The following is a 25031-nucleotide window of genomic DNA, read 5'->3' as shown; positions in this document are numbered from 1 at the left end:
ACCCCTTCATACCCCAGTAATTTCTTTCACTCATAAAATTTCTAGAGGAAAAATATGTTTTCCTGCCTGTAATTTTGGATTCCTGGATCTCCATCAAAGTGTACCACTTCAGAAACTTTTTTTAACCAAGAAGGGAAAACAGGTTTTACCACTGGCAGGGAATTTAAAACTCCAGTTGTGTCCAAGAAAATAAGAAGGGATTTGCACTGTGATGCTTGAACGTTTCTAGATGCTTGTTGAATTTTTCCACCTTGAAAATGGTGTCAAGCAACCCCTATTTAAAATTCTCAGATGAAAATGAAAACCCTAGCATGTATCGAGTCATTCAATAAAAATAAATTCATCAACACTAGAATTAGGAACCAGAAGAACAAGATTGGGTTCCCAGGTGCCTTACTTACTGTGGGATCTTGGACGAGTCATCAGATTCTCTAAGCCTCCATGTCCACGTGTCTAAAATGGGAGTAAGATAATAAGAACATCCACTTCAAAGAAGTGTGAGTTTTGTAAAGGGTAAAGAAATAAAAATTTATTATTTTAGTTGTTATTCCATTCACAAGTAATATTTCTTCTTTGGTTTATTATGTTTTTTTCACTATGGAAATGGAGAGCTCTATATTATATATAATGGTTTGGTTTTTCCTAACCATTTGTAGAACCTTTGTTAGTTAACTGGAATCTTTTAAGTCAGTCAGTTGATCAGTTAGCACATATTAATTGGGGTCCTACCATGTGCCAGGGAGAGATATCATGTCTGCCTTAATTTGCACACAGTCTAATAGGTACAGACATTTTGGTCTTAACATTCTTTCCCACTGCATTCCATTGCTACGAAAATATTCTTCTTTTTTTTTTGAGATGGAGTCTCGCTCTGTGTCCAGACTGGAATGCAGTGGCACAATCTCGGCTCACTGCAACCTCTGCCTCCTGGGTTCAAGCGATTCTCCTGCCTCAGCCTCCCACATAGCTGGGACTACAGGTGTGCGCCACCACACCTGGTTAATTTTTGTATTTTTAGTAGAGACAGTTTCACCATGTTAGCCAGGATGGCCTCGATCTCTTGACCTCATGATCCGCCCGCCTCGGCCTCCCAAAGTGCTGGGATTATAGGAGTGAGCCACCGCGCAAGCCTATTTTGCTCTTTTAAAACAAAAATCTCTCTAATGCCTGTCTTGGCATAACACACCCTTTTACAATTTTTAGCCAGCGGTGATATTAGCAAGTCTGCTTTTCAGTTTGGCCTCGCCATATGTTAAAATGTGGAAATGCTCCTATACCAGTTGGTCAGTAGCCAATAACTTGAGTCCCAGAAGTGTTCTCCTCACTCCCATGGTTCATCTCTACTTATCCCCCTTTCCAGGACACCTTGACTAACCCCCAAGGGCAACTGAAGGATCAAGAAAGGCCCAGCACAGCAGAAGACCAACTGGACCTAGCAACTGCAGGAGGTACATGCATCCATTCAGAGTGTTAAGATGCTGTTACTGTCGCTCTGCCTCCCAGGACATGGAGGGCTTTACACCCCCTTATCCCACTCACCACATTTCCTCCAACCTTCAGATCACTCATTGCTTGGCCAGAGATCCTCCTCTCCTACCCAAATCCCTTCCCCTCGGCTCTCAACCCTCCCATTTCCCTGTGCTTCCCTTAGTGCTGCCTGCACCCTGACCACCCTCCAGTCATCCTTTCTTAGCTCTGCTCCCAACACCTCTGCCCAGTGTCCCTCTGTAGCTCTGCTCCCAACACCGCTGCCCAGTGTCCCTCTGTAGCTCTGCTCCCAACACCGCTGCCCAGTGTCCCTCTGTAGCTTGTCCTGTAGAACCCAAACCAGCTCTTTAGGGCTGAAATATCACGCTGGATTCATAAGGCCATATCAGTGGCAAAATATTGAAATGCCTTAATAGCTAAGGGTAAGAAGCCATTACTCTGAGTGTCCCGCTCCTATTCCCAGTGCCCCCAACTACTCTGGCCCCTCCTATAAGACGTCCCCTGTCCTCCCCGTGATCTAGCACTCAACTTGCTGGCCCCTGCTCCAGGACTTTGGCCAACATCTGTTTTGATGGATGCCTACAGTTTACTAGTACAGAAATACTTTGTTAACCATCTCTGCAAAGAAGTGTAATACATGATAGAGTAAGGTAACGGATATTCCTTCATTTATTAATTCATTGATTCATTCTATCAACACTTAACAGTCACTCACTCTATCCTAGGCACTGAGCCAGACCTAGGACCTCCAAACCAGTTGTAGTTTCTGCCTTCATGCACTTATATTCTGGTAGGGAAGGCAAATAATAAGCCGGAAAAGAAACATATACACATGAATAAATATGTATTTTGATCAAGGGTTCAAGAGGAAATGAAATTAGCTCAGGGAAGTCATAAATGGCTTTAGAAAGAAGATGGTGTTTTAAATGGGCCTTAGGGATATGCAGGATTCCTGCAGGCATAGGCGGAGGGGAAAAACATAAGCAACAGCATTAGGCAGAAAACGTGGCATGTGTTTAGGGACCAGTAGTTCAGTTTGGCTGGATGGTGGGGTATAGAGGGGGCTCCTGGGAGATCAGGTGAGAGATGTAAGCAGGTTGACCCAGCCAGCCTTCTCAGACCTGAAGACGAACCTATGTACAGACAGGTTAAGACCTTATTTCTAAACCTTTGGCCTCCAGCAAAATACCCACATGAGCATTCACTAATCTGAGCACAGGCCCCCTGTATAAGTTGGGGAGTTTGTGCACTAGACAAAATTCCAGCCCAATGGATACGTAGGATAGCCCTTCCACCTCCCACCCAGCTGCATACACTGGTGTGGGGTTTTCCTAAAATGCTTTCCACTGACTCCACTTTGTGCCAAGAGGCTGGCATCTCTCCAGAGGGACACCTTTTCCCATTTCACACAAAAGCCCAAGATAGCTAGCAGTGGCCTTGCCTGGACACTTCCATCCCTAATCAGACTGCTCTGTTCTTTTCAAGCAAATTCTGTAGAAGTCTCCTTTGTCTATATTGCCCCATTCCCACCTCCATGGCCTCGCCTTAAAGCCTACCCACCCCCCTTAATCAAACCTCTCACCTACTTTAGCCAAGTGCTCCACCTCTTACAATGTCCTCTCTTCCTTCACCCAGGCTGCTCCTGAATCCTGGTCATCTCTGAATCCTTACCTGACCACCTGGCCTGACCCCTCCCTCTGACTAAATACATGGCTCTCACGGTTTCCTCTTTTCTTTTCTCTTCTCTTCTCTTCTCTTCTCTTCTCTTCTCTTCTCTTCTCTTCTCTTTTTTCTGACAGGATCTTGCTCCATTGCCCAAGCTGGAGTGCAGTGACATGATCACAGCTCACTGCAGCCTCCACCTCCCAGGCTCAAGCAATTCTCCCGTCTCAGCCTCCCAAGTTGCTGGGACTACAGGTGTGTACCACCACCCTCAGCTAATTTTTTATTTTTATTTTTTATTTTTTGAGACGGAGTCTTACTCTGTCACCCAGGCTGGAGTGCAGTGGCACAATCTCAGCTCACTGCAAGCTCCGCCTCCCGGGTTCATGCCATTCTCCTGCCTCAGCGTCCCGAGTAGCTGGGACTACAAGCGCCCACCACCACACCCAGCTAATTTTTTGTATTTTTAGTAGAGATGGGATTTCACCACGTTAGCCAGGATGGTCTCGATCTCCTGACCTCGTGATCCACCCGCCTCAGCCTCCCAAAGTGCTGGGATTACAGGCATGAGCCACCGTGCCCGGCCTTATTTTTTATTTTTTGTAGAGGTGGGGTCCTGCCATGTTCCACAGGCTGGTCTCAAACTCCTGGGCTCAAGCAGTCCTCCTGCCTTGGCCTCCCAAAGTGCTGGTATTATAGGTATGAGGCACCACACCTTGCCTACTTCTTCCTCTCTGACCACATCCACAAGATCACCTTCCTGGGCCTTCCTTGATTTGTTTCATGTTTGTGTGTTAGCGCAGTGGTACCTGCCACCTGTGAGTCTTTTGCATGTGTAAATGCAGCAGTGATAGCTCACCCAGATTGTAACTTCCAAACTAGAAAGAAGGCCTGTGAATATATTACTCACTTGATTTTCATTAAAAGAAACCCAAATTACTGCTGCTTTTGGGACCTGTGCTTCATTTGGGACCTGTGCTTCATCTATCAAGAAAATGGGATGCCATTAATTTGTTTGGTCTATTAATTCAACAAGCATACATTAATCATTCATGTATGCCAAGTATGGGTGATATAACAGTGAATAAGATGTGGTCCCTCTCTTTGCAGAGAATGTTTATTTAATCAAAAATCTGTTGTGTGCCCACTATGTGCCAGGTATTGTACTGGACTCCGGAGTTATAGAAGTAAGACACAATCCCCATGACAAAGGGATAGACAAGTAAAAAGACAGTCACAATACCGGATGGTGTATACTAAGATCAAGGGCTTCCCCAGGTGCTGGAGAACCCATAAGGCACACATGGCCCAATTCACAGCTTGTGAAAGAAACTTCATTCATTCATTCATTCATTCATTCATTCAGTCTGCCATTCAGTAGTTCCCTAATGCCTGCTGTGTGTCAGTCGCTATTCAAGGTGCTGAAGTGATGGAGTCCTTCCCCATGAAGCCTAAAAATTCCAGTAGAGGAGGTAGACAATACACACATTAGTAACTGTATACTACACTAGATGATGATAAGTGCTTTGGAGAAAATAAAGCAATGGTGGAGTCATAACAACAGGGCCACAGGGAAGGTGTCCATGTTCTGCATTGAGTGGCTAGGAAAGACTTTGCTGAGATGACACTTGAGGAGTTATCTGAAGAAGTGCAAAACCTGGTTCTTTGAGGAAGACTATGCCAGGAAGAGGAAACAGCAAATACAAAGATCCTGGTGTACAGGCTACTTAGATCATTAAAGAAAGATCAAGTTAGCCAGTGATGCTGGGGACCATGAGAGCCACGTGTGTGTGTTAAGGACAGAGGTCAATGAGGAAGTAGAGGCATAGGGTCATTCTGTCAGCTACAAGGCCCTCTACACCTTCTAGCTGATGAAATGACTTTGGCGTTTACACTGAGTAAGACAGGGAACCACTGAAGGGCTTTAACGGGGGTGGGGAGTAACATGATCTAACTTTCATTTTAAGAGGTTCACGCTGGCTGTGGTGTGGAGAATGGCCAGAAAGGAGCAATGGCCGAAGCAGAGAGACCAGTAAGGAGGCTATTACAAAAATCTATGTGAAATGGTACTGGCTTGAACCAGTGTGAGAGGAGAAGTCCTGCCTGCAAACAGACAACATCGTGTGTCAGGTGTTCTAATGGATGCTTAGGCACTGTGTAAAGTGTGGTGGGATCCCAGAGTAGAGTGTGATGAGCCCAGGGTAAAATGACTTGGTGAGGGAAGTTTTCACAGAGAGGGACATGGAGCTGGCCCTGAAGGATGCATATTCACCACTAGTCTGTGAAAAATATAGGTCAGGGGCCATGTATAGGTCAACACTACACCCTCAGCACCTAGAACACATGCTCAATAAATGATTGCTGAATGAATGGATGGGTGGGTGGGAGAGTGCATGGATGGATGGATGGTTGGATGGATGGATGAATGGATGAATGTATTGAGTTCTGGAAGTAAACAATAAAAATGAGAAAATCTAGAAATGTTGGATTTAATTGACCAAAGAGAAAGTCAAGAATAATAAAGGAACCTTAACTGTTGGTTAATTTCAGATGTGTACAAAGACAATCCCAGTCCTCTGGGGATGTTTCCTCCTGTGGAATCTCTATATCTCATCCTCTCAGACCATTTACCCTGGAATCAAGGCAAGGATTACTCAGAGGGCACTTGACTATGGTGAGTTGGATGCTTTCAGAAGCCAGACCTCAGACCCACTAGGTGGGGTCTGTGACCCAAACTCAACAGCTCATAACATGGGCTGTCTCCTAACTGAGACATGCTCTACTGTGGGGTGATCCAGTACCTTATGCAGAAACTGCTAAGATGGCTGCGAAGAAAGCGTTGCCTAAAAAATAGTCAACTTGATGGGAAGCACATCCAAACACAGCACAGATTCTCACTCTCTTTCTCTCTTTCCCACATATACACATAATGAACATCTGAGCGTTCCAAATAAGACACATTTATAGGATACAGGAAAGGAGATTTGAAAGTAAAGTAACACCTTGGGGCTTCAGAAAGGGCTTGGTTTCAAAAGGGACTTAGAATCCCCTAAAATTGTGTTCAAATGTAATATGGGTAACTGTGCATTTGTCTGAGGAGAGGCTCCATAATATTTATTGGATGTGCAAAGGAGACTGAGACACCGAAAGGTTAAAAGCCACTCCTTTAGAGAACATTTATAAACACCAGGGAGAGATAAATGTTGGGATGTGATTTTCCTCGGGCTAAGATGAGGTGGGAGCAGATTGTGGAGAGGGAATGGACTGCAAAAATCAAAGTATATGGACCTATTTTCTCCTGTGAAATTTTACTTGAGATTAGCTAAAGGTAGGTTGACGGAGTTTTCTCAGTCCTCTTTAACTAAAGCAGTCACCCTAAGCACTGCTAGTCTAACCAAGAAATACCTAACTAAGCCTAACTAAGAAATGCTGCTTCTACTATACCAGAAAAAAAAAATAAATGAGGGAAGGAGGGAAGGAAGGAAGGGAGGGAGGGAGGGAAGGAAGGAAGGGAGGGAGGGAGGGAGGGAAGGAAGAAAGAAGGATTGAGGGATGGAGGGAGGGAGGGAGGGAGGGAGGGAGGGAAGGAGGGAGGGAGGGAGAGAAGGAAGAAAGAAGGATTTAGAGGCAACTCCTTGTTTTTCTGCTAGTACATCATCTAGTGCAGGAGATCTAAAATTGAGCCATCTTGCACAAATGTTATGTGGACAATGGTGTGTGTAGAAATATGTATCAGGAATATATGTATGTGTATATGCCTGTGTGTGTATCTTGTTACTATACTGATGTGCTGATGTGCATAGAAATACATATCAGAAATAGATATCTTGTAACAGTATTAAAGTTGTGCAGTTCTTTTCTTCACCCTCTGGAGCAGAGTCATTAAAAGAACAGATCTGAAGTCTATCCACATGGCTGTAAATGTCAGTTCTGTTGCTTTCCTTGATACATGGCCTTGGGCCAGTAGATTTTCTCATATGGAAAATGGGATGATAAAAATGGTGCCTACCTACCTATACTTAGTGTGAGGTGAGGATCAAACAGGATCATCCATGGGCTACATTCCCATCCACGGGAAATATAGCATGGGCTAGTGGAGAAGGGCAGGCTTTGAATTCAGAATCATTTCTTGAGCATCTACCATGGCCAGGCTCTTTGAATGTGCTTTCTGGGCTGTGTGTTGATCTACTTCCACCAACAACCCTACAAATAAGCCGTTGTCATTTTATAGAGGAGGAATATGACATTTCCCAAGTCTCACAGCAGTAAGGGACTCAGGCAAATGTGAATTCAGGTCTGTGCTGCTGGATCTTGAAACCTACACTCTATCATCTACTCCCTGTTCCTCCAAGCTCTGGATAATGCTGCTCACTAGCTGTGGGCTCTTGGGCAAGTTACTGAACCTCCCTGAGCCTCAGCTGCCTCCTATGTGAAACAAGGATAATAACACCTCGTCACTGGGTTGCTGTGAGGATCCAAGAAGAGAGGAGAGAATGTATGTGGAGTCCTAGCATAGACAGGCATTCAATACAAATTAGATATTTTTAAAATTTTATCAATTATTTCTGCCCCTACATTTTCTAAAAAGAGATCTGATGTGTCTATTATTAGTAGTATCTGCAAGGTATTTATTAAAATGGAAGCCCAGGCGCGATGGCTCACACCTGTAATCCCAACACTTTGGGAGGCCGAGGTGGGCGGATCATGAGGTCAAGAGATCGAGACCATCCTGGCCAACATGATGAAACCCCATCTCTACTAAAAATACAAAAATCAGCTGAGCATGGTGGCGGGTGCTTGTAGTCCCAGCTACTTGGGAGGCTGAGGCAGGAGAATCACTTGAACCCAGGAGGTGGAGGTTGCAGTGAGCTGAGATCGCACCACTACACTCCAGCCTGGTAACACAGCGAGACTCCGTCTCAAAAAAAAAAAAGGAGATGAAAATCATAGTACCTACCCGTAGGATTGTTGTGGAAAATAAATGAATTAACATATGTAAAGCGCTTAGAATGCTGTCTGGCCATAGCAAATATGGCCCAACAAGTATCAGCTACTGTCATTTTCACATGTGTGAACAGACCCCTCCAAGGTTACTATTGCCCCCATGTCATAGATGAAGAAAGTAAGGGACAGAGAAGCTATGTAACTTGCAGAGTCACACAAGCTATCCAGTGGCAAAGTTGGGATTCAAACCTAAGCTCTCTGGTAGTGCCTTTGGCTCTATCTTCACATCCTTTATATGAATCTTTGCATCACCATATTGCAATATTTTTTTCTGGCATTTTAGAGGATAAAACCTGCTCTTCTTCATCCCCAACAAGGATAGAATAACTGGAAAGGAACTTCAACTGCAAAACAAGGGATAAAGGCAATATTTCCTTCTTGAAAAGGTTGAAAGTAAATGTTCTTCATTAACTATGGAGGTTACTTTTCTCAAGCTCTTTAATGTGGGAGAGGTCTCTTTTCCCCAATAAGCTCAGAGAAATGTGTTGTGTTATGCTTCCATATAAAGAAGCTGATGAGTTATTCCAGGATGAAACAAAAGCAGTGGTTATTAAGTTTTTAAAAATATCAGGGTCCTTTGACGATCCAGTGAAAATGTAGATTCTCTCCCCTCAAAAATGAGACACATATGCACACACGACTCACCCACAGTTTTTTATTAGAATTTCATGTGGTTCGGGAGTTTCCTACAGCCCATGAACCTCAGACCAAAAATTCTTGAGCTTAAAGAATCTGAAAGGAAAGAAGAGTGTGGAATAACCTTCTGGAACTGTCCATAGCACACAGATTCTGGAGCCAAAGTGTCTGAATTTGACCACTGGCTCCCCTAGTTCTTAGCTGTATGATTTGGGCAACAGTGAACTTCTCCGAGGCTCAGGGTCTTACTCTATTGCCCAGGTTAGAGTACAATAGTGCAATCATGGCTTACTGCAGCCTCGACCTCTAGGACCCAAGCAATCCTTCCAACTCAGCATCCTGAGTCACTGGTACTATAGACACACACCATTATGCCCAGCTAATTTTTTAATTTTTTTCTTGTTTTTGTAGAGACAGGGTCTTAATGTTTCCCAGACTGGTTTCAAACTCCTGGGCTCAAGTGATTCTCCCGCCTCAGCCTCCCAAAGTGCTGGGATTACAGGCATGAGCTACTGCTCCTGGCCTGAAGAAAATGTTATACTTTTCTTCTCACACTGTCCTGTGATAAAACTCTTTAGTCCTCCAGACATAATGAAAATTTCTCATGTTAGCTCTGTGGTCTTGGACAAGTTCCTTAGCCTCTCTGAGAACCAGAGTTTTCATCTGTAAACCAGGGACAATAATACCCACTTTGTGGGGTTGTCGTTTTGTAAGTATCTAAGGGCATGTCTTAATAAATTGTATTTGTGTGGTTAATGTTATTATGTTATTATTATCTTTGTCATTATCAACAGATACTTTCTTGTTTCCTTCACAGGTGTTCAAGCTGGAATGAAGATGATTGAGCAAATGCTAAAAGAAAAGAAACTCCCAGATTTAAGCGGTTCTGAGTCTCTTGAATTTCTAAAAGTTGATTATGTAAACTACAATTTTTCAAAGTAAGTAAAAAGAAGAGCATTTTTCCTCTTAAAAGAAGCTCAAAGGAAACAGTGGAGGAATCCTATGGAAGCCCCACAATTTCATCAGAATCCAGCCTTCTTATCTTTTTCTGTTCTGCTATCCTTAGCTCTGGTTTCTAGTCTTAAGTTTGCCTCATGGCTCAATATGGCCACTGCGGTTCCAGCCACCATCAAATCATGTTTCAGGCAGCTAAAAGGAGGAAGAGACAAGGGTAAAGGGGTTCTTAAAAGCTGAGTCAGTCTTCTTTTTTAATGAGTTTTTCTGAAGCTCTACCCTAATAAGATCCTTCCTAACCAACAATGGACAGAACTTAATTATATGGCCACATTTGTTAACAAGGGAGACTGGAAAACTAGTTTTCCAACCAAACAACTTTGTCATTCCCAATAAAATCAGGAATGTTCAGGGAAGAAAGTGAATTGGAAGTTCAGACAGCAACTGACAATCTCTGCCATAGTCTCCAGCAAAAGCCCCAAAGGCAGTATAAGGATAGGATAGCTTTGTCCATCTGGAGCTCAGTCTTAAAGGTCAAGAGAGAGTCAAGCTTTTCTAAGGGGTTCTCTGTGACTGTGATTCACAATTTGCCCCAATTGTTAAAGATTTTAACACTCCAGTGATAATTCCCTGCTACTCCGACCCTTTGGAGTGATCATTCCCCTGGTGTCAATGATAATATTCTATAAAACCAAGAGTTTGTTTTTTTTTTTTTTTTTTTGAGACGGAGTCTTGCTCTGTCGTCTAGGCTGGAGTGCAGTGGCGGCTCACTGCAAGCTCTGCCTCCCGGGTTCACGCCATTCTCCTGCCTCAGCCTCCCGAGTAGCTGGGACTACAGGCACCCGCCACCACGCCTGGCTAATTTTTTTTGTATTTTTAGTAGAGACGGGGTTTCACCGTGTTAGCCAGGATGGTCTCGATCTCCTGACCTAGTGATCCGCCCCCCTTGGAGTCCCAAAGTGCTGGGATTACAGGCGTGAGCCATCGCGCCCAGCCCAGAACCAAGAGGTTTTGACAAGGAGGAAGAGAGATGGTGACTTAGGGAAAGTTTCTGGCTAATGCTCTGATCTCTATAAAGTTAGCCATTCAACAAGTATTTATTGAGCACCTACTACATACCAAGCCTTGTCCTAGGAATAGGGGATATTAGGCTGGGCTCAGTGGCTCACACGTGTAATCCCAACCCTTTGGGAGGCCGAGGTGGGAGGATCACTTGAGCTCAGGAGTTTGAGACCAGCCTGGGCAACATGGCGAAAACTCATCTCTACCAAAAATACAAAAATTTAGCTGGGCATGATGGTGCACACCTGTAGTCCCAGTGACATGGGAGGCTGAGGCGGGAGGATCACTGGAGCCCTGGAGGTCAAGATTGCAGTGAGCCATGATTGCGCCACTGCACTCCAGCCTGGACAAAGTGAGACCCTGTCTCAAAAAAGGAGAAAGCAATAGAGAATATTGTAGTGAACAACACACCTGCCCTTAAAGTCCAGTGGGAGAGATGGACATTAAATATATATTTACAAAACTAATTATTTAATTACAATCATAATGCCACAGCAGAAAAGTACAGGAAGAATTGTACAATATCATGTGTAGGTGGAGATGGGGAGAAATAGTATTTTCTTTTTTTTAAAATTTATTTATATATATTTTTTTTATTATACTTTAAGTTCTAGGGTACATGTGCACGACATGCAGGTTTGTTACATATGTATGCATGTGCCATGTTGGTGTGCTGCACCCATTAACTCGTCGTTTACATTAGGTATATCTCCTAATGCTATCCCTCCACCCTACACCCCCCCGCCCCACAACAGGCCCTGGTGTGTGATATTCCCCTTCCTGTGTCCAAGTGTTCTCATTGTTCAATTCCCACCTATGAGTGAGAACATGCGGTGTTTGGTTTTTTTCCTTGCCAGGGATCTAGAACTAGAAATACCATTTGACCCAGCCATCCCATTACTGGGTATATACCCAAAGGAATATAAATCATACTGCTATGAAGACACATGCACACGTATGTTTATTCATACGTGTGCTATTCATACGGCACTATTCACAATAGCAAAGACTTGGAACCAACCTAAATGTCCAACAATGATAGACTGGATTAAGAAAATGTGGCACATATACACCATGGAATACTAGGCAGCCATAAAAAATGATGAGTTCATGTCCTTTGTAGGGACATGGATGAAGCTGGAAACAGGTATTTTCATGCATTGGTAGACAGGGTAGATAAACCAATACAATCATTTCAGGCCTGTGCTGTCTAAACAGTAGCCACTAGCCACAGGTGGCTATTAAACACTAAATGCAGCTAGTACAACTGAGGAAATGCATTTTTATTTATTTGATTTTCATTAATTTTAATTATAAAAACTGATGCTCAGTTTGACTACTGAAAAGCTTTTAAGTATGTTTGGAACAATTTTGTAAGTTTACTTTTTCAACTGAAAATCTTATCAAATCTAAATACAGGTTGAGTATCCCTTATCCAAAATGCTTGGAACAAGACGTATTTCAGATTTTTAATTGTTTTGAATTTTGGAATATTTGCATTATACTTACTTATCATCCCAATCCAAAAATCCAAAATGCTCCAAGGGGCATTTCCTTTGAGCATTATGTCAGCACTTAAAAATTTTGGATGTGGGATGCTAAACATATATAGGTCAGTATCTCATAAAATCCAATGTCTGAATTGAGGTGTATCATGAGTATAAAATACACATCAGATTTTGAAAACTTATTTTTTTAAAAGAAGAAAATAAAATATCTCATTAGTAATTTTTATATTGGTTACATGTTGATATGACAATGTTTTAGATATATTGGCTTAAGTAAAAATATTAAGAAAATTAATTTCACCTCTCTTTTCTCTTTTTAAAATGTGATTACTACAAGATTTTAAATTACTGTCATGTATTGCTTAACAACAGGAATGTGTTCTGAGAAATGCCTTATTAAGTGATTTCATTATTGTGCAAACATTATAGGGTGTACTTACATGAACCTAGATGGTATAGCTAACTACATACCTAGGCTATATGACATAGCCTATTGCTCCTAGGCTACAAACCTGTATAACATGAGACTGCACTGAATACTGTAAGCAATTGTAATACAATGGTAAGTACTTTTATATCTAAACATATCTAGTCATAGAAAAGGAACAGTAAAAATACAGTATATAATCTTATATATATGTGTATATATGTGTGTGTGTGTGGTGTGTGTGTGTGTGTGTGTGTGTGTGTGTGTATGCTCTTTGACCCAACAATTCCACTTCTCAGCATCCTCCTTAGAGAAGTACATGTACACAGCCGGGCGCGGTGCCTTACACCTGTAATCCCAGCACTTTGGGAGGCCAAGGTGGGCAGATCATGAGGTCAGGAGATCGAGACCATCCTGGCTAACACGGTGAAACCCCATGTCTACTAAAAGTACAAAAAATTTACCGGGCGTGGTGGCAGGCGCCTGTAGTCCCAGCTACTCGGGAGGTTGAGGCAGGAGAATGGCGTGAACCTGGGAGGCAGAGCTTGCGGTGAGCCGAGATTGCGCCACTGCACTCCAGCCTGGACGACAGAGTGAAACTCCATCTCAAAAAAAAAAAGAAAAAAAAGAGAAGTACATTACATGTACATAAGTAGTATGTATGAGGATGTTCACTGTGACATTATGTATAATACAGAAGTGCTAGAAAGAACCTAGATGTCCACCAACATAGGAATGCTTTTTTTTGAAATGGTATGTCCATCCACAGTTTGAAATACTCTGCAGCAGTTATAAAGAATTGGTTAGAACTGCATGTATCAAAATGAAAATATTTCCAAGATATAGTAAATGAATCTCTGCCATCCTCTTCCCACAGTGGGACTCAGGTTGTGTGACAGAGAGTAGGTAGGAAAGGATACATAGAAGAGGAAATATTATTAGCAAATAATTGTCTCTTATCAGCTATCACATTTATGTTTTAAATTTTTCTTCATCTTCATTCACAACAATCCCTTTCTCGGGTGCAGTAATTATACACAGATGAACTCATTTTGTCTCCCCCACCTACCTGTGAATAGCACTTCTTTTGAGTGATTGACTGAATCTGGTTAAGTGCCTTGCCCAACCAAGTTTTTACAGCTGGTACTAAACTTGGCTCCAAGTCAAGCACTCTTTGCACAATATGTGAAGTGGCATAGCCTCGTGGTGAAGAGTACAGTCTGAAGTCAGACTGAGGAGGGTTCCAGGTCTGGTTCTGCCACTTATATATGACTTCAGCCACTTTCCTTATCTTCTTATCTCTGAAATGGGGATTGCAAAGACAGCAACCAACTCATAGGATTACTGTGAGAGTTAAAATGAGCTAATGCATGTAATGCGCTTACCACAATGCCTGGCAGGCAGCAACCACTCAATAGATATTCATAATAATTTCTTTTTTTTTTTTTCGAGACGAAGTCTCACACTGTCTCCTGGGCTGGTGTGCAGTGGGGCGATCTCGGCTCGCTGCAGCCTCTGCCTCCCGGGTTCAAGGGATTCTCCTGCCTCAGCCTCCCGAGTAGCTGGGACTACAGGCATGTGCCACCACACCTGGTTAATTTTTATATTTTTAGTAGAGATGGGGTTTCACCATGTTGACCAGGCTGGTCTCGAACTCCTGACCTTGTGATCTGCCCACCTCGGCCTCCCAAAGTGCTGGGATTACAGGCGTGAGCCACCACGCCCAGCTGTTCATAATAATTTCTTATAAAGCACGTGGCCATCTACCTTTGCAGATTACATGCAACTCACTGCCTCCTTGTTACCCTTTTGACAGCCCAGAGAATCCTAGGGGAAGTCAACTCTCTAAGTTTCTCCACTAGCAAAGATACTGTCCACATAGAGGACATTTGGAAATAGGAGGAAGGCAAGTTTCTGATTGTCCCAATGACAGGTGGGGAGGGACACTACTGGCATATGCACCAAATGTCCTGTAATGTGTATGATAGTCCTCTACAAAAATAGCTGTGCCAAGGGCTGGACGCAGTGGCTCACGCCTATAATCCCAGCACTTTGGGAGGCTGAGGCGGGCAGATCACGAGGTCAGGTCAGGAGATCAAGACCATCCTGGCTAACATGGTGAAAGCCCGTCTCTACTAAAAATACAAAAAATTAGCCAGGTGTGGTGGCATGCGCCTGTTGTCCCAGCTGCTTGGGAGACTGAGGCAGGAGAATCCCTTGAACCCAGGAGGCGGAGATTGCCGTGAGCTGAGATCGTGCCACTGCACTCCAGCCTGGGTGACAGAGTGAGACTCTGTCTCAAAAAAAAAAAGAAAAAAGAAAAAAAATAGCTGGGCCATGCAAAATACGAATATCACCCCTTTCGTGAAACACTGGAACTGCTGAAGGAAAAATAATGATAGCAATGTTGTGCCTTTTTTTTTTTGTCTTTAAATAAACTAAACAAGTAGATTGTTTGATTATTTACAAATATATTTCTAGGCCAGGCGAGGTGTCTCATGCCTGTAATCCCAACACTTTGGGAGGCTGAGACAGGAGGCTTGCTGGAGGCCAGGAGTTCAAGACCAGTCTGGGCAACACAGTGAGATCCTGCCTCTACAAAAAAAATAAAAAATATTAGCCAAGTGTGATGGCACATGCCTCTAGACCCAGCTGTTTGGAAGGCTGAGGCACGAGGATTGCCTGAGCCCAGGAGTTCGAGGCTGCAGTGAGCTATGATCACACCACTGCACTCCAACCTGGGAGACAAATGAAACCCTGTCTCAAAAAAAAAAAAAAAAAAAAAAAAAAAAAAGAGAGAGAGAAGAAAATTACATATATATTTCTAAACTTGCTCATTTCCCTCATCAACTGGAATCAAGGGACTTCCTGGTAAGAGTTTGAGGAGAATTAGGAGGCAGTTCCCAGAGACAGCCCTGCAGACAGGAGGTTCTTTTCTCTGCAGGAATTCACAATGGCCTCAATGGTAAGAGTTCTGCCACTGTGTTCCTAAGTTTGCTTGACTGAAGAGATGTGCTGGAAGAGTCACTCTAACTTCTTGTTTCTGGTTTTGCAGTATAAAAATCAGTGCCTTTTCATTTCCAAATACCTCATTGGCTTTTGTGCCTGGGGTGGGAATCAAAGTGCTAACCAACCATGGCACTGCCAACATCAGCACAGACTGGGGGTTCGAGTCTCCACTTTTGTGAGTATTCCACTGAAATGTCTGCAGCTGTTCTGGGAGAATGTGAGCAAAAATGGAAAATGTAGAAATTCACCAACGTTTTTGGCAGTAGGCTTCTTTCCCTTATTATTAACAATCTTTCTTAAAAACATTTTTTTTCCAGGTGAGGCTTAAATTAGGAAATCCCTGCTGGGGGGTTTTGGTGAAAAATATTCTTCCCTTAAAGGCAGAGCATGTGATCGAATGTCATTTAAGATTCTTTTAAGAAGTAGAAGTCCCTGACTATCAGAGAAACAGATGCATGCTCAACATTTTAGATCACCCACAAATCACTGCATGATCTTGAGCCAGCCATTCAACACACTTCCCCATCTGCAGGAGTAACTGATGGGAAATGGAGTCTTTCTCCCTCACACAGAGCTTGAAGGATGGTAGTCAGCTTAAGCCCGAGCCCAACTGGAAGGCCTTTGCACCCTCGTATAGAAGGAAGAAATCAGATTCAAGGTACTTTTACAGGCCAGTTATGATGTGTAAACCACTATTCTGGGTGTAATGTTTAGGTCTGCCTTGGTTGGTGCCATAGGATAACACATTCATTCATCCACTAAGTCAACAACCATTTATTGAGTGCCTACTATGTAACATTTATCCCCATCTAAAGAACTCCAGTCTTGTAGATTATAGAGAAATGACACGTTCCCCACAGCAACATAGATTCATGTATTCATTCATTTATTCAATGACTCATCAACCATATGTTGAGTACTTACTCTGTGTCAGGCCACATGTTAAGTCTTGGGGACATGGAAATGAGTAACACACAATCCACTCCCTCAAGGAGTTCACAGACTACATCTAAGCATCACTTTCTCATCTATGCCCCTCCTGAATAAAGTGTTGCCAATCTTACCCTTTCTTTTCTCTCCCCAAACAAACATTGTATATGAAGGGTGCTCAATTCAAGCTCACTCACTGCCAGGGCCAGAGCACTCAGAGTGAAATAATTAGAATATCCCAATAGCTGTTAGCTTTCACATATTCAGTACTTCGTCTGTTCTGTGAATATTCAATCAGCACCCACTCTGCTCCTACCTGTTGTAGGTGCAAGGAAGTCAGAGGTGAACATGACAAAGTCACTGCAGTCCAGGAGCTCAGAGTCTCTGGGTAATCAGAGAAACAAGATCCATCTCTGTGCCTGACTCAGGCTTGGATAACCTTGCACTTTTTCTCTAAACAGCCAAGACACAGGAGGAGCTGATCTGTTTCTCTCTGGAGTCTACTTTACCGGTATCATTATCCTGACCCGAAATGACTTTGGTCATCCTACCGTGAAGCTCCAGGATTGCTATGCCCAACTGAGCCATGCCCACGTCTCATTTTCCGGAGAACTCAGGTGAGTGACAGCCCTGGGTTGGGCAGTGGCTAGTCAGGGGCTGGATACTCAGGCATCGCCTAGGGGAGGTTTACAAATGGCTGATTATGGTCTCTGAGTAACCTTTTTTTTTTTTTTTTCATTTTTTCCTTAGTGTTCTGTATAACTCCTTTGCTGAGCCCATGGAGAAACCCATTTTAAAGAACTTAAATGAAATGGTGAGTCTTTAGAGGGTAGACAACCACAGTAAAATGCCATTAGTAGCAGTTCTATCATCCTTTAATTAATTCTTTTTTTTTTTTTTTTTTTGAGACAGAGTCTCGCTCTGTCGCCCAGGCTGGAGTGCAGTGGCGCGAACTCGGCTCACTGCAAGCTCCGCCTCCTGGGTTCAAGGGATTCTCCTGCCTTAGCCTCCCAAGTAGCTGGGACTACAGGTGCCCGCCACCATGCCCGGCTAACTTTTTGTATTTTTAGTAGAGACAGGGTTTCACTGTGTTGGCCAGGATGGTCTTGATCTCCTGAACTCGTGATCCACGCACCTCGGCCTCCCAAAGTGCTGGGATTACAGGCGTGAGCCACTGCGCCCGGCCAATCCTTTAATTAATTCTTAATCAAGAAACCTTTATTGAGCATCTACTGTGTGCTAGGCACTATTCCAGGCACTTTCACACACATTAAATATCCTTTGCAACTTAGTAACAGTTTCTCAAATCCCTGCTATGTGCCAAATATTGTGGTAGGTGCTTGGGATGCAGAGATAAAACAACAGCACATCTCTCAAATTTCTTACCATAGGGTGGGCAAACAACCAACAAGAATTTACTTATTATGTACCTATTGCATGCTCAGCTGCCATGGACTAGGGTCTTTTGGGAATAGGACAGAGGGATACACTTGTCTATTCAAAAGCTCAAACTCGGGCTTGTGAAACAATAATTAACTGAGTACTTGAATTTAGTATACAGTTACATGATCATTAGATTGAACAGGAGAGGTTCAGAGAAATGGAAAATTTTAAAGAAATAGGGCCTGGAAGTGTCCTGGGAGATAATTTTTAGAGGATGCAGAACTTGAACTAGATCTTAACATATAGGTAGGATTTGTATATGTAAGGAATGAAGGATAAGAAGAGGCATTTCCAGGAAATACAATAGGAATAAGTTAAGAAAATAGAATATATTAAGATCCCTTCCAAAGCTATAAGTATTCCAGTCTCAGAAGTCAGTGTCTGAAGAAGGGAAAGATGGAATTGGCTATGCACTCTCTTTCCAATACTGACCACACCTTCCCTGAACTCTTTACCTGTATTTTGGGAGAGATAAGGACAGGGATGAGGAGGACTAGAAAAGAAGGAAGACTCTTCTGGAAAAGAAGGGACAAAGACAGTGTCTGGCCACCTCCATCTCTCTAGTGCTCAGCTCAGTGCTTGACAGACATTAGATGCTTAATGAAAGTCAGTAAGGAAATTAACACTCAGAAGCATCAAGCAGCTCGTCCCAGGAGGTGGCACAGCTCATCCCAGGAGATGGCACAGCTGTCCAGGACTCGGAAGCCTTATGGTCCTTCTCCATCCTTACCTGACAGATGCTGAATGCCAATGAGTGTGCACATTAGAGTCCCTGGCAAAGTGCACTGTCATCCTCAAGGACCCCAAACTTGATCATTCCCGTTTGAAACGAGGCACGGTCCTTTGGCCTCTGACAGGAGGCCAGTGAAGAATGAGTTATGTCACAGAAGCCAATAATTAAGTTTGCCTGAAATTGATTTATGGCTTAAAGATAATAGATGTTTCTATGATTCTCTCTGTGCCACTGGAAGATAGAAAAGAATGCTGAGACCACAGCTGTCTAGCTGTGTAAGACTAGAGTTCAAATCCTGGCTATGCAACACCTGGCAACTCACTTAATCTCTCTAAGCTTTGGTTTTCCCATCTGTAATCAGGGGACAGTCATGCCCCCCTCTCAAGGCTGTAGTGAAGGTGAAATGGAGTTAAACCAACAACAGCTAACACTTACTCAATGCTTACTATAAGCTGGGCAATTTTACATGGATTACTTCCGTTTCTACTCACAACAACATGATGAGGTGGATACAATTATCATCTCCATGCAAATGTTGCAGATGTGGAAACTGAGGTCAAAGAATACAAGTAACTTGCCAAGGGATTCAACCCTCGGCCCCAGGCACCCAAGCCTGTGTTGTAACTACTATGCCAAGCACATCAATGAGCACACAAGAGGCACATCAGTGCTGATACCTCTGCCCCTTCCTAAAAATATTAATCTGACTCAAGACTAATTTTCAAATTCCAAAAAGGTGGCAACAAAATAGATCTCTAAGTAGATCTCTGATATAATGTGCTCTCCAACTAGCCCAGGGGGAAAGTAAAAGCTCCAGTTCTGGGGCCGGGTGCGGTGGCTCACACCTGTAATCCCAGCACTTTGGGAGGCCGAGGCGGGTGAATCACGAGGTCAGGAGATCGAGACCATCCTGGCTAACATGGTGAAACCCCGTCTCTACTAAAAATACAAAAAATTAGCTGGGCGTAGTGGCGAGCGCCTGTAGTCCCAGCTACTTGGGAGGCTGAGGCAGGAGAATGGCGTGAACCGGGGAAGCGGAGCTTGCAGTGAGCTGAGATTGCGCCACTGCACTCCAGCCTGGGTGACAGGGCGAGATTCCGTCCCAAAAAAAAAAAAAAAAAAAAAAGGCTCCAGCTCTAACCATTCCAGGTAGGGCATGCAGCTGCTCCTAGAGGAGATAGCAAGCTGGCAGCACCCCCGGCAGTCAGGAAAGATACAGCAGCTCCAGCAGCAGGTTCCTCGGGTATAACAGCATGGACTGGGACGCATGCCCTATCATGTCACAGAAAGAAACAACAAGGGCTCACTCACTCTTTACAGGGCTGATTGGATGTAGTGCTAGTTGCTACAAAGTTCAGCTGGCATTCAGTGACATACCACCCGTATCTACATAAAGCGAGGCCTGTAGACATCAACAAATTTAAGAGAAAGTCTCGACAACCAAAGGGATAATGACTGCTAACCAGAAGGCCTTTGTTTGCAGGGTCTAGGCCCATCAATAAGGGGTTCCAGTACAACGTGGTAACTTGCTTTTTTCTTTTTATTCCTTTGTGGCCAGCTCTGTCCCATTATTGCAAGTGAAGTCAAAGAGCTAAATGCCAACCTCAGCACACTGGAGGGTGAGTCTTAGAACTGTCTTTTCCAGATGGTTGTCTTCCCACCTTCAAAAGCTGGTACTGTCTGGGTTTGCTTTTCAAGGCAGTATAGCTTGAGCTCTCCATCCTGCTTCATATTCTGTAAATTAGAGCCCCAGGAAGGTGCTTGGGAGGACGTGCCTTGTGGTAGGGCATATGTACTCTTTGGCTAATAACTAACTTCACTGCTGCAAGAGGGGTGGCTCCAGGGGGATGAGATGTAGGTTCACAAATTAAACCCTCACGAGCACTAACCTAAGCAGTGGCATTACATTCCTTCTCTTCAGAGGGATTAACATTAATCTTGACCAGGTTATTCTGGGGTTCTCAGCCTGCAGTGGGTGCCCTGAGCATCAAGTCCACGCACCTTAGCATGGACTACAAGACTCACCACACCCTGTCTCCTACTTACCTCTCTCTGCTTCATCTTTCTCTTTACCTTTCTCTGCCCCATCAATCAAACTATTTCCACTGCCCTCCTCACCCCTTGCCTTTGCTTTTGCTGTTTTCTCTGCCTGGAAGAGCTTCCTCTCTCCTCCATCCTTTCATTCCTTTAACACAGGAGTCTCCAATCCCTGGGCCACAGACAGGTTACAAACTGGACTGCACAGCAGGAGGTGAACAATGGGCAGGCGACTGAGCATTACTGCCTGAGCTCTGCCTCCTGTCAGATCAGTGGCAGCATTAGATTCTCATAGGAGTTCGAACCCTATTGTGAACTGTGCATGCGAAGGATCTAGGTTGCATGTGCCTTATGAGAATCTAATGCCTGATGATCTGAGGTGAAACAGTTTCATCCCGAAACCATCCCCCGCAACCCCAGGCCATGGAAAAATCATCCTCCATTAAACTGGTCCCTGGTGCTAAAAGGTTGGGGACCACTGCTTTAACAGATATGTATTGAGTGCCCATTTCTAAACCTGCAGAGTTTAGCCAGCACTGTGCTAAACCCTGGAGGATTTAATCCTTTCCATTCTCTACCTCTCTTTATATGTTGTGTTTCCTCCTCTTTATATTTAAGACCCAGCTCAGACATAGCCACTTCCAGGAAACCTTACCTGACAGCCCCCACTCCATAAAGTTATGCCTCCTCTGTGCTCACATGACACTTTGGACATCTCTCTCTCTCTTTGCACTCCATCCATTCATTCACCAATGGTGTGCTGAGCACCTGAAATAGACTGAGCACTGTTCTTGGTGCTAGGGATGCAGCAGTATTCCGAGGCAACAGACATACCTGCCATCATGGGACTAGTGGGAGGGGACTAGTGGGAGGAGACAGACAGCAAGCAAGATAAACAAGTAAAATTTAAGTTATGGCAGTGATAAGTGGTAAGAAGAAAAATAAAGCAGTGGAGGAGCTGAAGAGGAACTTCCATTCTAGATAGAGTGACCAAGAAAGGCACCACTGAGCAGGTGGCATTACTAGAAAAACCCAAAGGGAGTAGAAAGTGAGCCGCTGCTCAATCTAGATGAAGATTCCAGATCGAGGAAACTGCAAGCACAAAAGCCCTGAGGCTGAATATCTCAAGTGTGCTGGGGAGGCTGTGAGAAGGACACACTAGGAGCAGGGGGTTGGGGGAGAGCAGGCAATGAGGCCAGAGATGAGGAAAGGGGATGGTTTGATCTTCAGGGATGTGTAGGGACTGCAAAGTCCACCTCTTAATCTAAGATGGGATGCCTTTGAAGACTAAGGCCGGCATGACCTAACTTACAGTTTAAGGAGATCAGTCTGGCTTCTGTGCTAAAAAAAAATAGATGGGAAGGAAGGGGGTCAAGGACAAAAGCAAAGAGACTACTTAAGAGATGAGTGCAGTGACCCATACAAGTAATGATGGTGGCTGGCCTAGGGTGGGGTGATGAAGATGGTAAGGCATGTTGGGATTCTGGATATATCTTGAAGGTCAAGGCAGTGGTATCTGTCCAACAGATCAAATGTGGGTCACGAGACGAGTGAAGGGTGACTTTGGTGGGTAAAACCCTAAGCAGCTGGAAAATTGGAAGAAGGGATTTAGCATTTATTGAGATGGGAAAGAACATAAGAACAAGTTTGTAGCAGGACCATCAGGAGCTCAGTTTAGATCAGCCTTTGCTGTGTTGGATTATAATTTCCTATTGATATATCTGTCTACTCCCCAAGACTATGAGTTCCTTGGGTGCAGGAACTTTGACTCACTGCTGTGCCCCCAGCGTCAGGCACAGCACCTAGCCCATTAGATTAAGAAATATTGGATTGTGGCCAGGCACAGTGGCTTGCTCCTGTAGTCCCAGCACTTTGGGAGGCCAAGGTGGGAGGACTGCTTGAGATCAGGAGTTCAAGACCTGCCTAGGCAACATAGTGAGACCTTGTTTCTATAAAAAAAAAAATTTTATATAGAATTTTGTCACCTAGACTGGAGTCTAGGTGACAAAGTGAGATCTTGTCTCAAAAAATATATGTATTAGACTGATAAATGGATGCAGATGGATGAAAGAAAATGAATGGATTGGAGATGTAGGGAAGGAAAACGAGATGTAGTGAGGAAAGAAGTAACCAAGGATTGCCATGTTCTAGCTTTCCTTGAGCAAGTTCCTTTACCTCTGAGCCTCATTCACCAAATCTGTGAAATGATTGCTGTCCCTCAGAGTAACGACTTGAAAGTATTTTAAAAATTGTGGCAATGGCCAGGCACAGTGGCCCACACCTGTAATCCCAGCACTTTGGGAAGCTGAGGCAAGCAACTCACTTGAGGTCAGCAATTCAAGACCAGCCTGGCCAACAGGGTGAAACGCTGTCTCTACTAAAAATACAAAAATTAGCCAGAGGTGGTGGCGCAGGCCTGTAATCCCAGCTACTTGGGTGGCTGAGTCAGGAGACTCACTTGAACCCGAGAGACGGAGGTTGCAGTGAGCTGAGATTGTGCCACTGCACTCCAGCCTGTGTGACGGAGCAAGACTCTGTTTCCAAAAAAAAGTGAAAAATAAAAAATAAAAACTATGGTGGCTTAGGATAATATTATTCCTTTATCTTAGCAAGACACTTCATCTCTTCTTGCTTTTCCTCTCCATCTATGACATGCAAGAAGAGAGAAGATATGATGCTCAAGTAACTTTCTCTAGAACAGGGAGTAGGTCTTCATATTGTAGAACACATGATGGTGGTCAGGAAAGCAGCTCTCCAAAGCCGAGTGGGAAACCTGAGCCCTGAGTCACTGCACATACAACTAGCTTCAGACACTAAAATCTGTGCTTTCATTTATTTTTTTTTTAGACGGAGTTTTGCTCTTGTTGCCCAGGCTGGAGCGCAATGGCACAATCTCGGCTCACCGCAACCTGCGCCTCCTGGGTTCAAGAGATTCTCCTGCCTCAGCCTCCTGAGTAGCTGGGATTACAGGCGCGTGCCACCACACCTTGCTAATTTTGTATTTTTAGTAGAGATGGGGTTTCTCCATGTTGGTCAGGCTGGTCTCAAACTCCTGACCTCAGGTGATCCGCCCACCTCAGCCTCCCAAAGTGCTGGGATTACAGGCATGAGCCACCACACCCAGCCCAATCTGTGCTTTCTGGAACTTCACCCAGAACTTCACCCACCACTGCACCCTGGTCCCCTTGACTTCTGCTTTATTCTGAAAATGATAATACATAAAATTATTTGGATTAGTAGCACTGTGCCTAAGAATGTCCTTGGCCTCTCCAATTTAGTGGACTTTATTTTCTCTCACACAATCTGTTTCTAAAAATATTTCTAATGACAACAGTAAAGCATACTCCTTGTAAAAAAAAAATAAAGTTCTAACTGCAATTTATAACATCAAACTGAAAAGTCTTTCATTATACCAACCCAATATATATCTCTAAATATTGATATGAGTTTTGTGTTTGTACTAATTTCCTTTTTAAAAAATAACTATATAGGGCTGGGTATGGTGGCTCACGCCTGTAATCCTGGTACTTTGGGAGGCCAAGGTGGGTGGATCACTCGAGGTCAGGAGTTCGAAGCCAGCCTGGCCAACATGGTGAAACCTTGTCTCTACTAAAAATATAAAAATTAGCCATGTGTGGTGGTGGGTGCCTGTAATCCCAGCTACTAGGAAGGCTGAGGCATGAAAATTGCTTGAACCCAGGAGGCAGAGGTTGCAGTGAGCTGAGATTGCACCACTGCACTCCAGCCAGGGTGATAGAGTGAGACTCTGTCTCAAAAAAAAACAAAAAACAAACTATACGTGCATTTTGTGTGTTTGTATGTGTGTATACCTAAAAAGTAGTCCTCCCTTATCTGCAGTTTTGCCTTCTGCAGTTTCAGTTATCCGTGGTCAACCATGGTTTAAAAATATTCAGTATCTCAATGTGAATTTGAGAGATAGAGAGACCACATTCACGTTCACATTCACATTCCTTTTATTACAGTGTATGTAGGGGTTGGTACTGTCCACACTTTCAGGCATCCACTGGGGTCTTGGAACATATGCCCTGCAGATAAGGGGGACCACTGCACACCAAAATTTTAGTGATGCTTCTCTCAGAGTAATACGCTTGGAAAAAATTTTCACTTTCTTCTTTTG

General features: G+C 43.8%; 1 protein-coding gene across 5 annotated transcripts in view; it reads left to right on the top strand.

Moving 5' to 3' along the window:
* BPIFC (BPI fold containing family C) overlaps positions 1–25031 on the top strand; it is a 63218-nt gene that overhangs the window by 11502 nt on the left and 26685 nt on the right. The window contains exons 3-11 of one of the 5 annotated variants that reach the window (XM_054543706.2): positions 1361–1448; positions 3288–3405; positions 5118–5182; positions 5701–5824; positions 9608–9728; positions 15797–15925; positions 17142–17297; positions 17431–17494; positions 20415–20475. In XM_054543706.2, the coding sequence (XP_054399681.2) occupies positions 3324–3405; positions 5118–5182; positions 5701–5824; positions 9608–9728; positions 15797–15925; positions 17142–17297; positions 17431–17494; positions 20415–20475 (802 nt within the window). In that variant the 5' untranslated portion in view covers positions 1361–1448; positions 3288–3323. Of the gene's footprint in view, positions 1–1360; positions 1449–3287; positions 3406–4867; positions 5183–5700; positions 5825–9607; positions 9729–15585; positions 15926–16322; positions 16409–17141; positions 17298–17430; positions 17495–20414; positions 20476–25031 lie in introns of those variants that run through there. The other 4 variants (XM_054543708.2, XM_054543709.2, XM_024239669.3 and 1 more) reach the window with 4 other exon arrangements.

The sequence above is a fragment of the Pongo abelii genome, chromosome 23 (assembly GCF_028885655.2).
Source record: "Pongo abelii isolate AG06213 chromosome 23, NHGRI_mPonAbe1-v2.0_pri, whole genome shotgun sequence".
Taxonomy (NCBI): domain Eukaryota; kingdom Metazoa; phylum Chordata; class Mammalia; order Primates; family Hominidae; genus Pongo; species Pongo abelii.
Note: the sequence above shows the minus strand (reverse complement) of the source record. Positions and strands in the feature narration are given on the sequence as shown.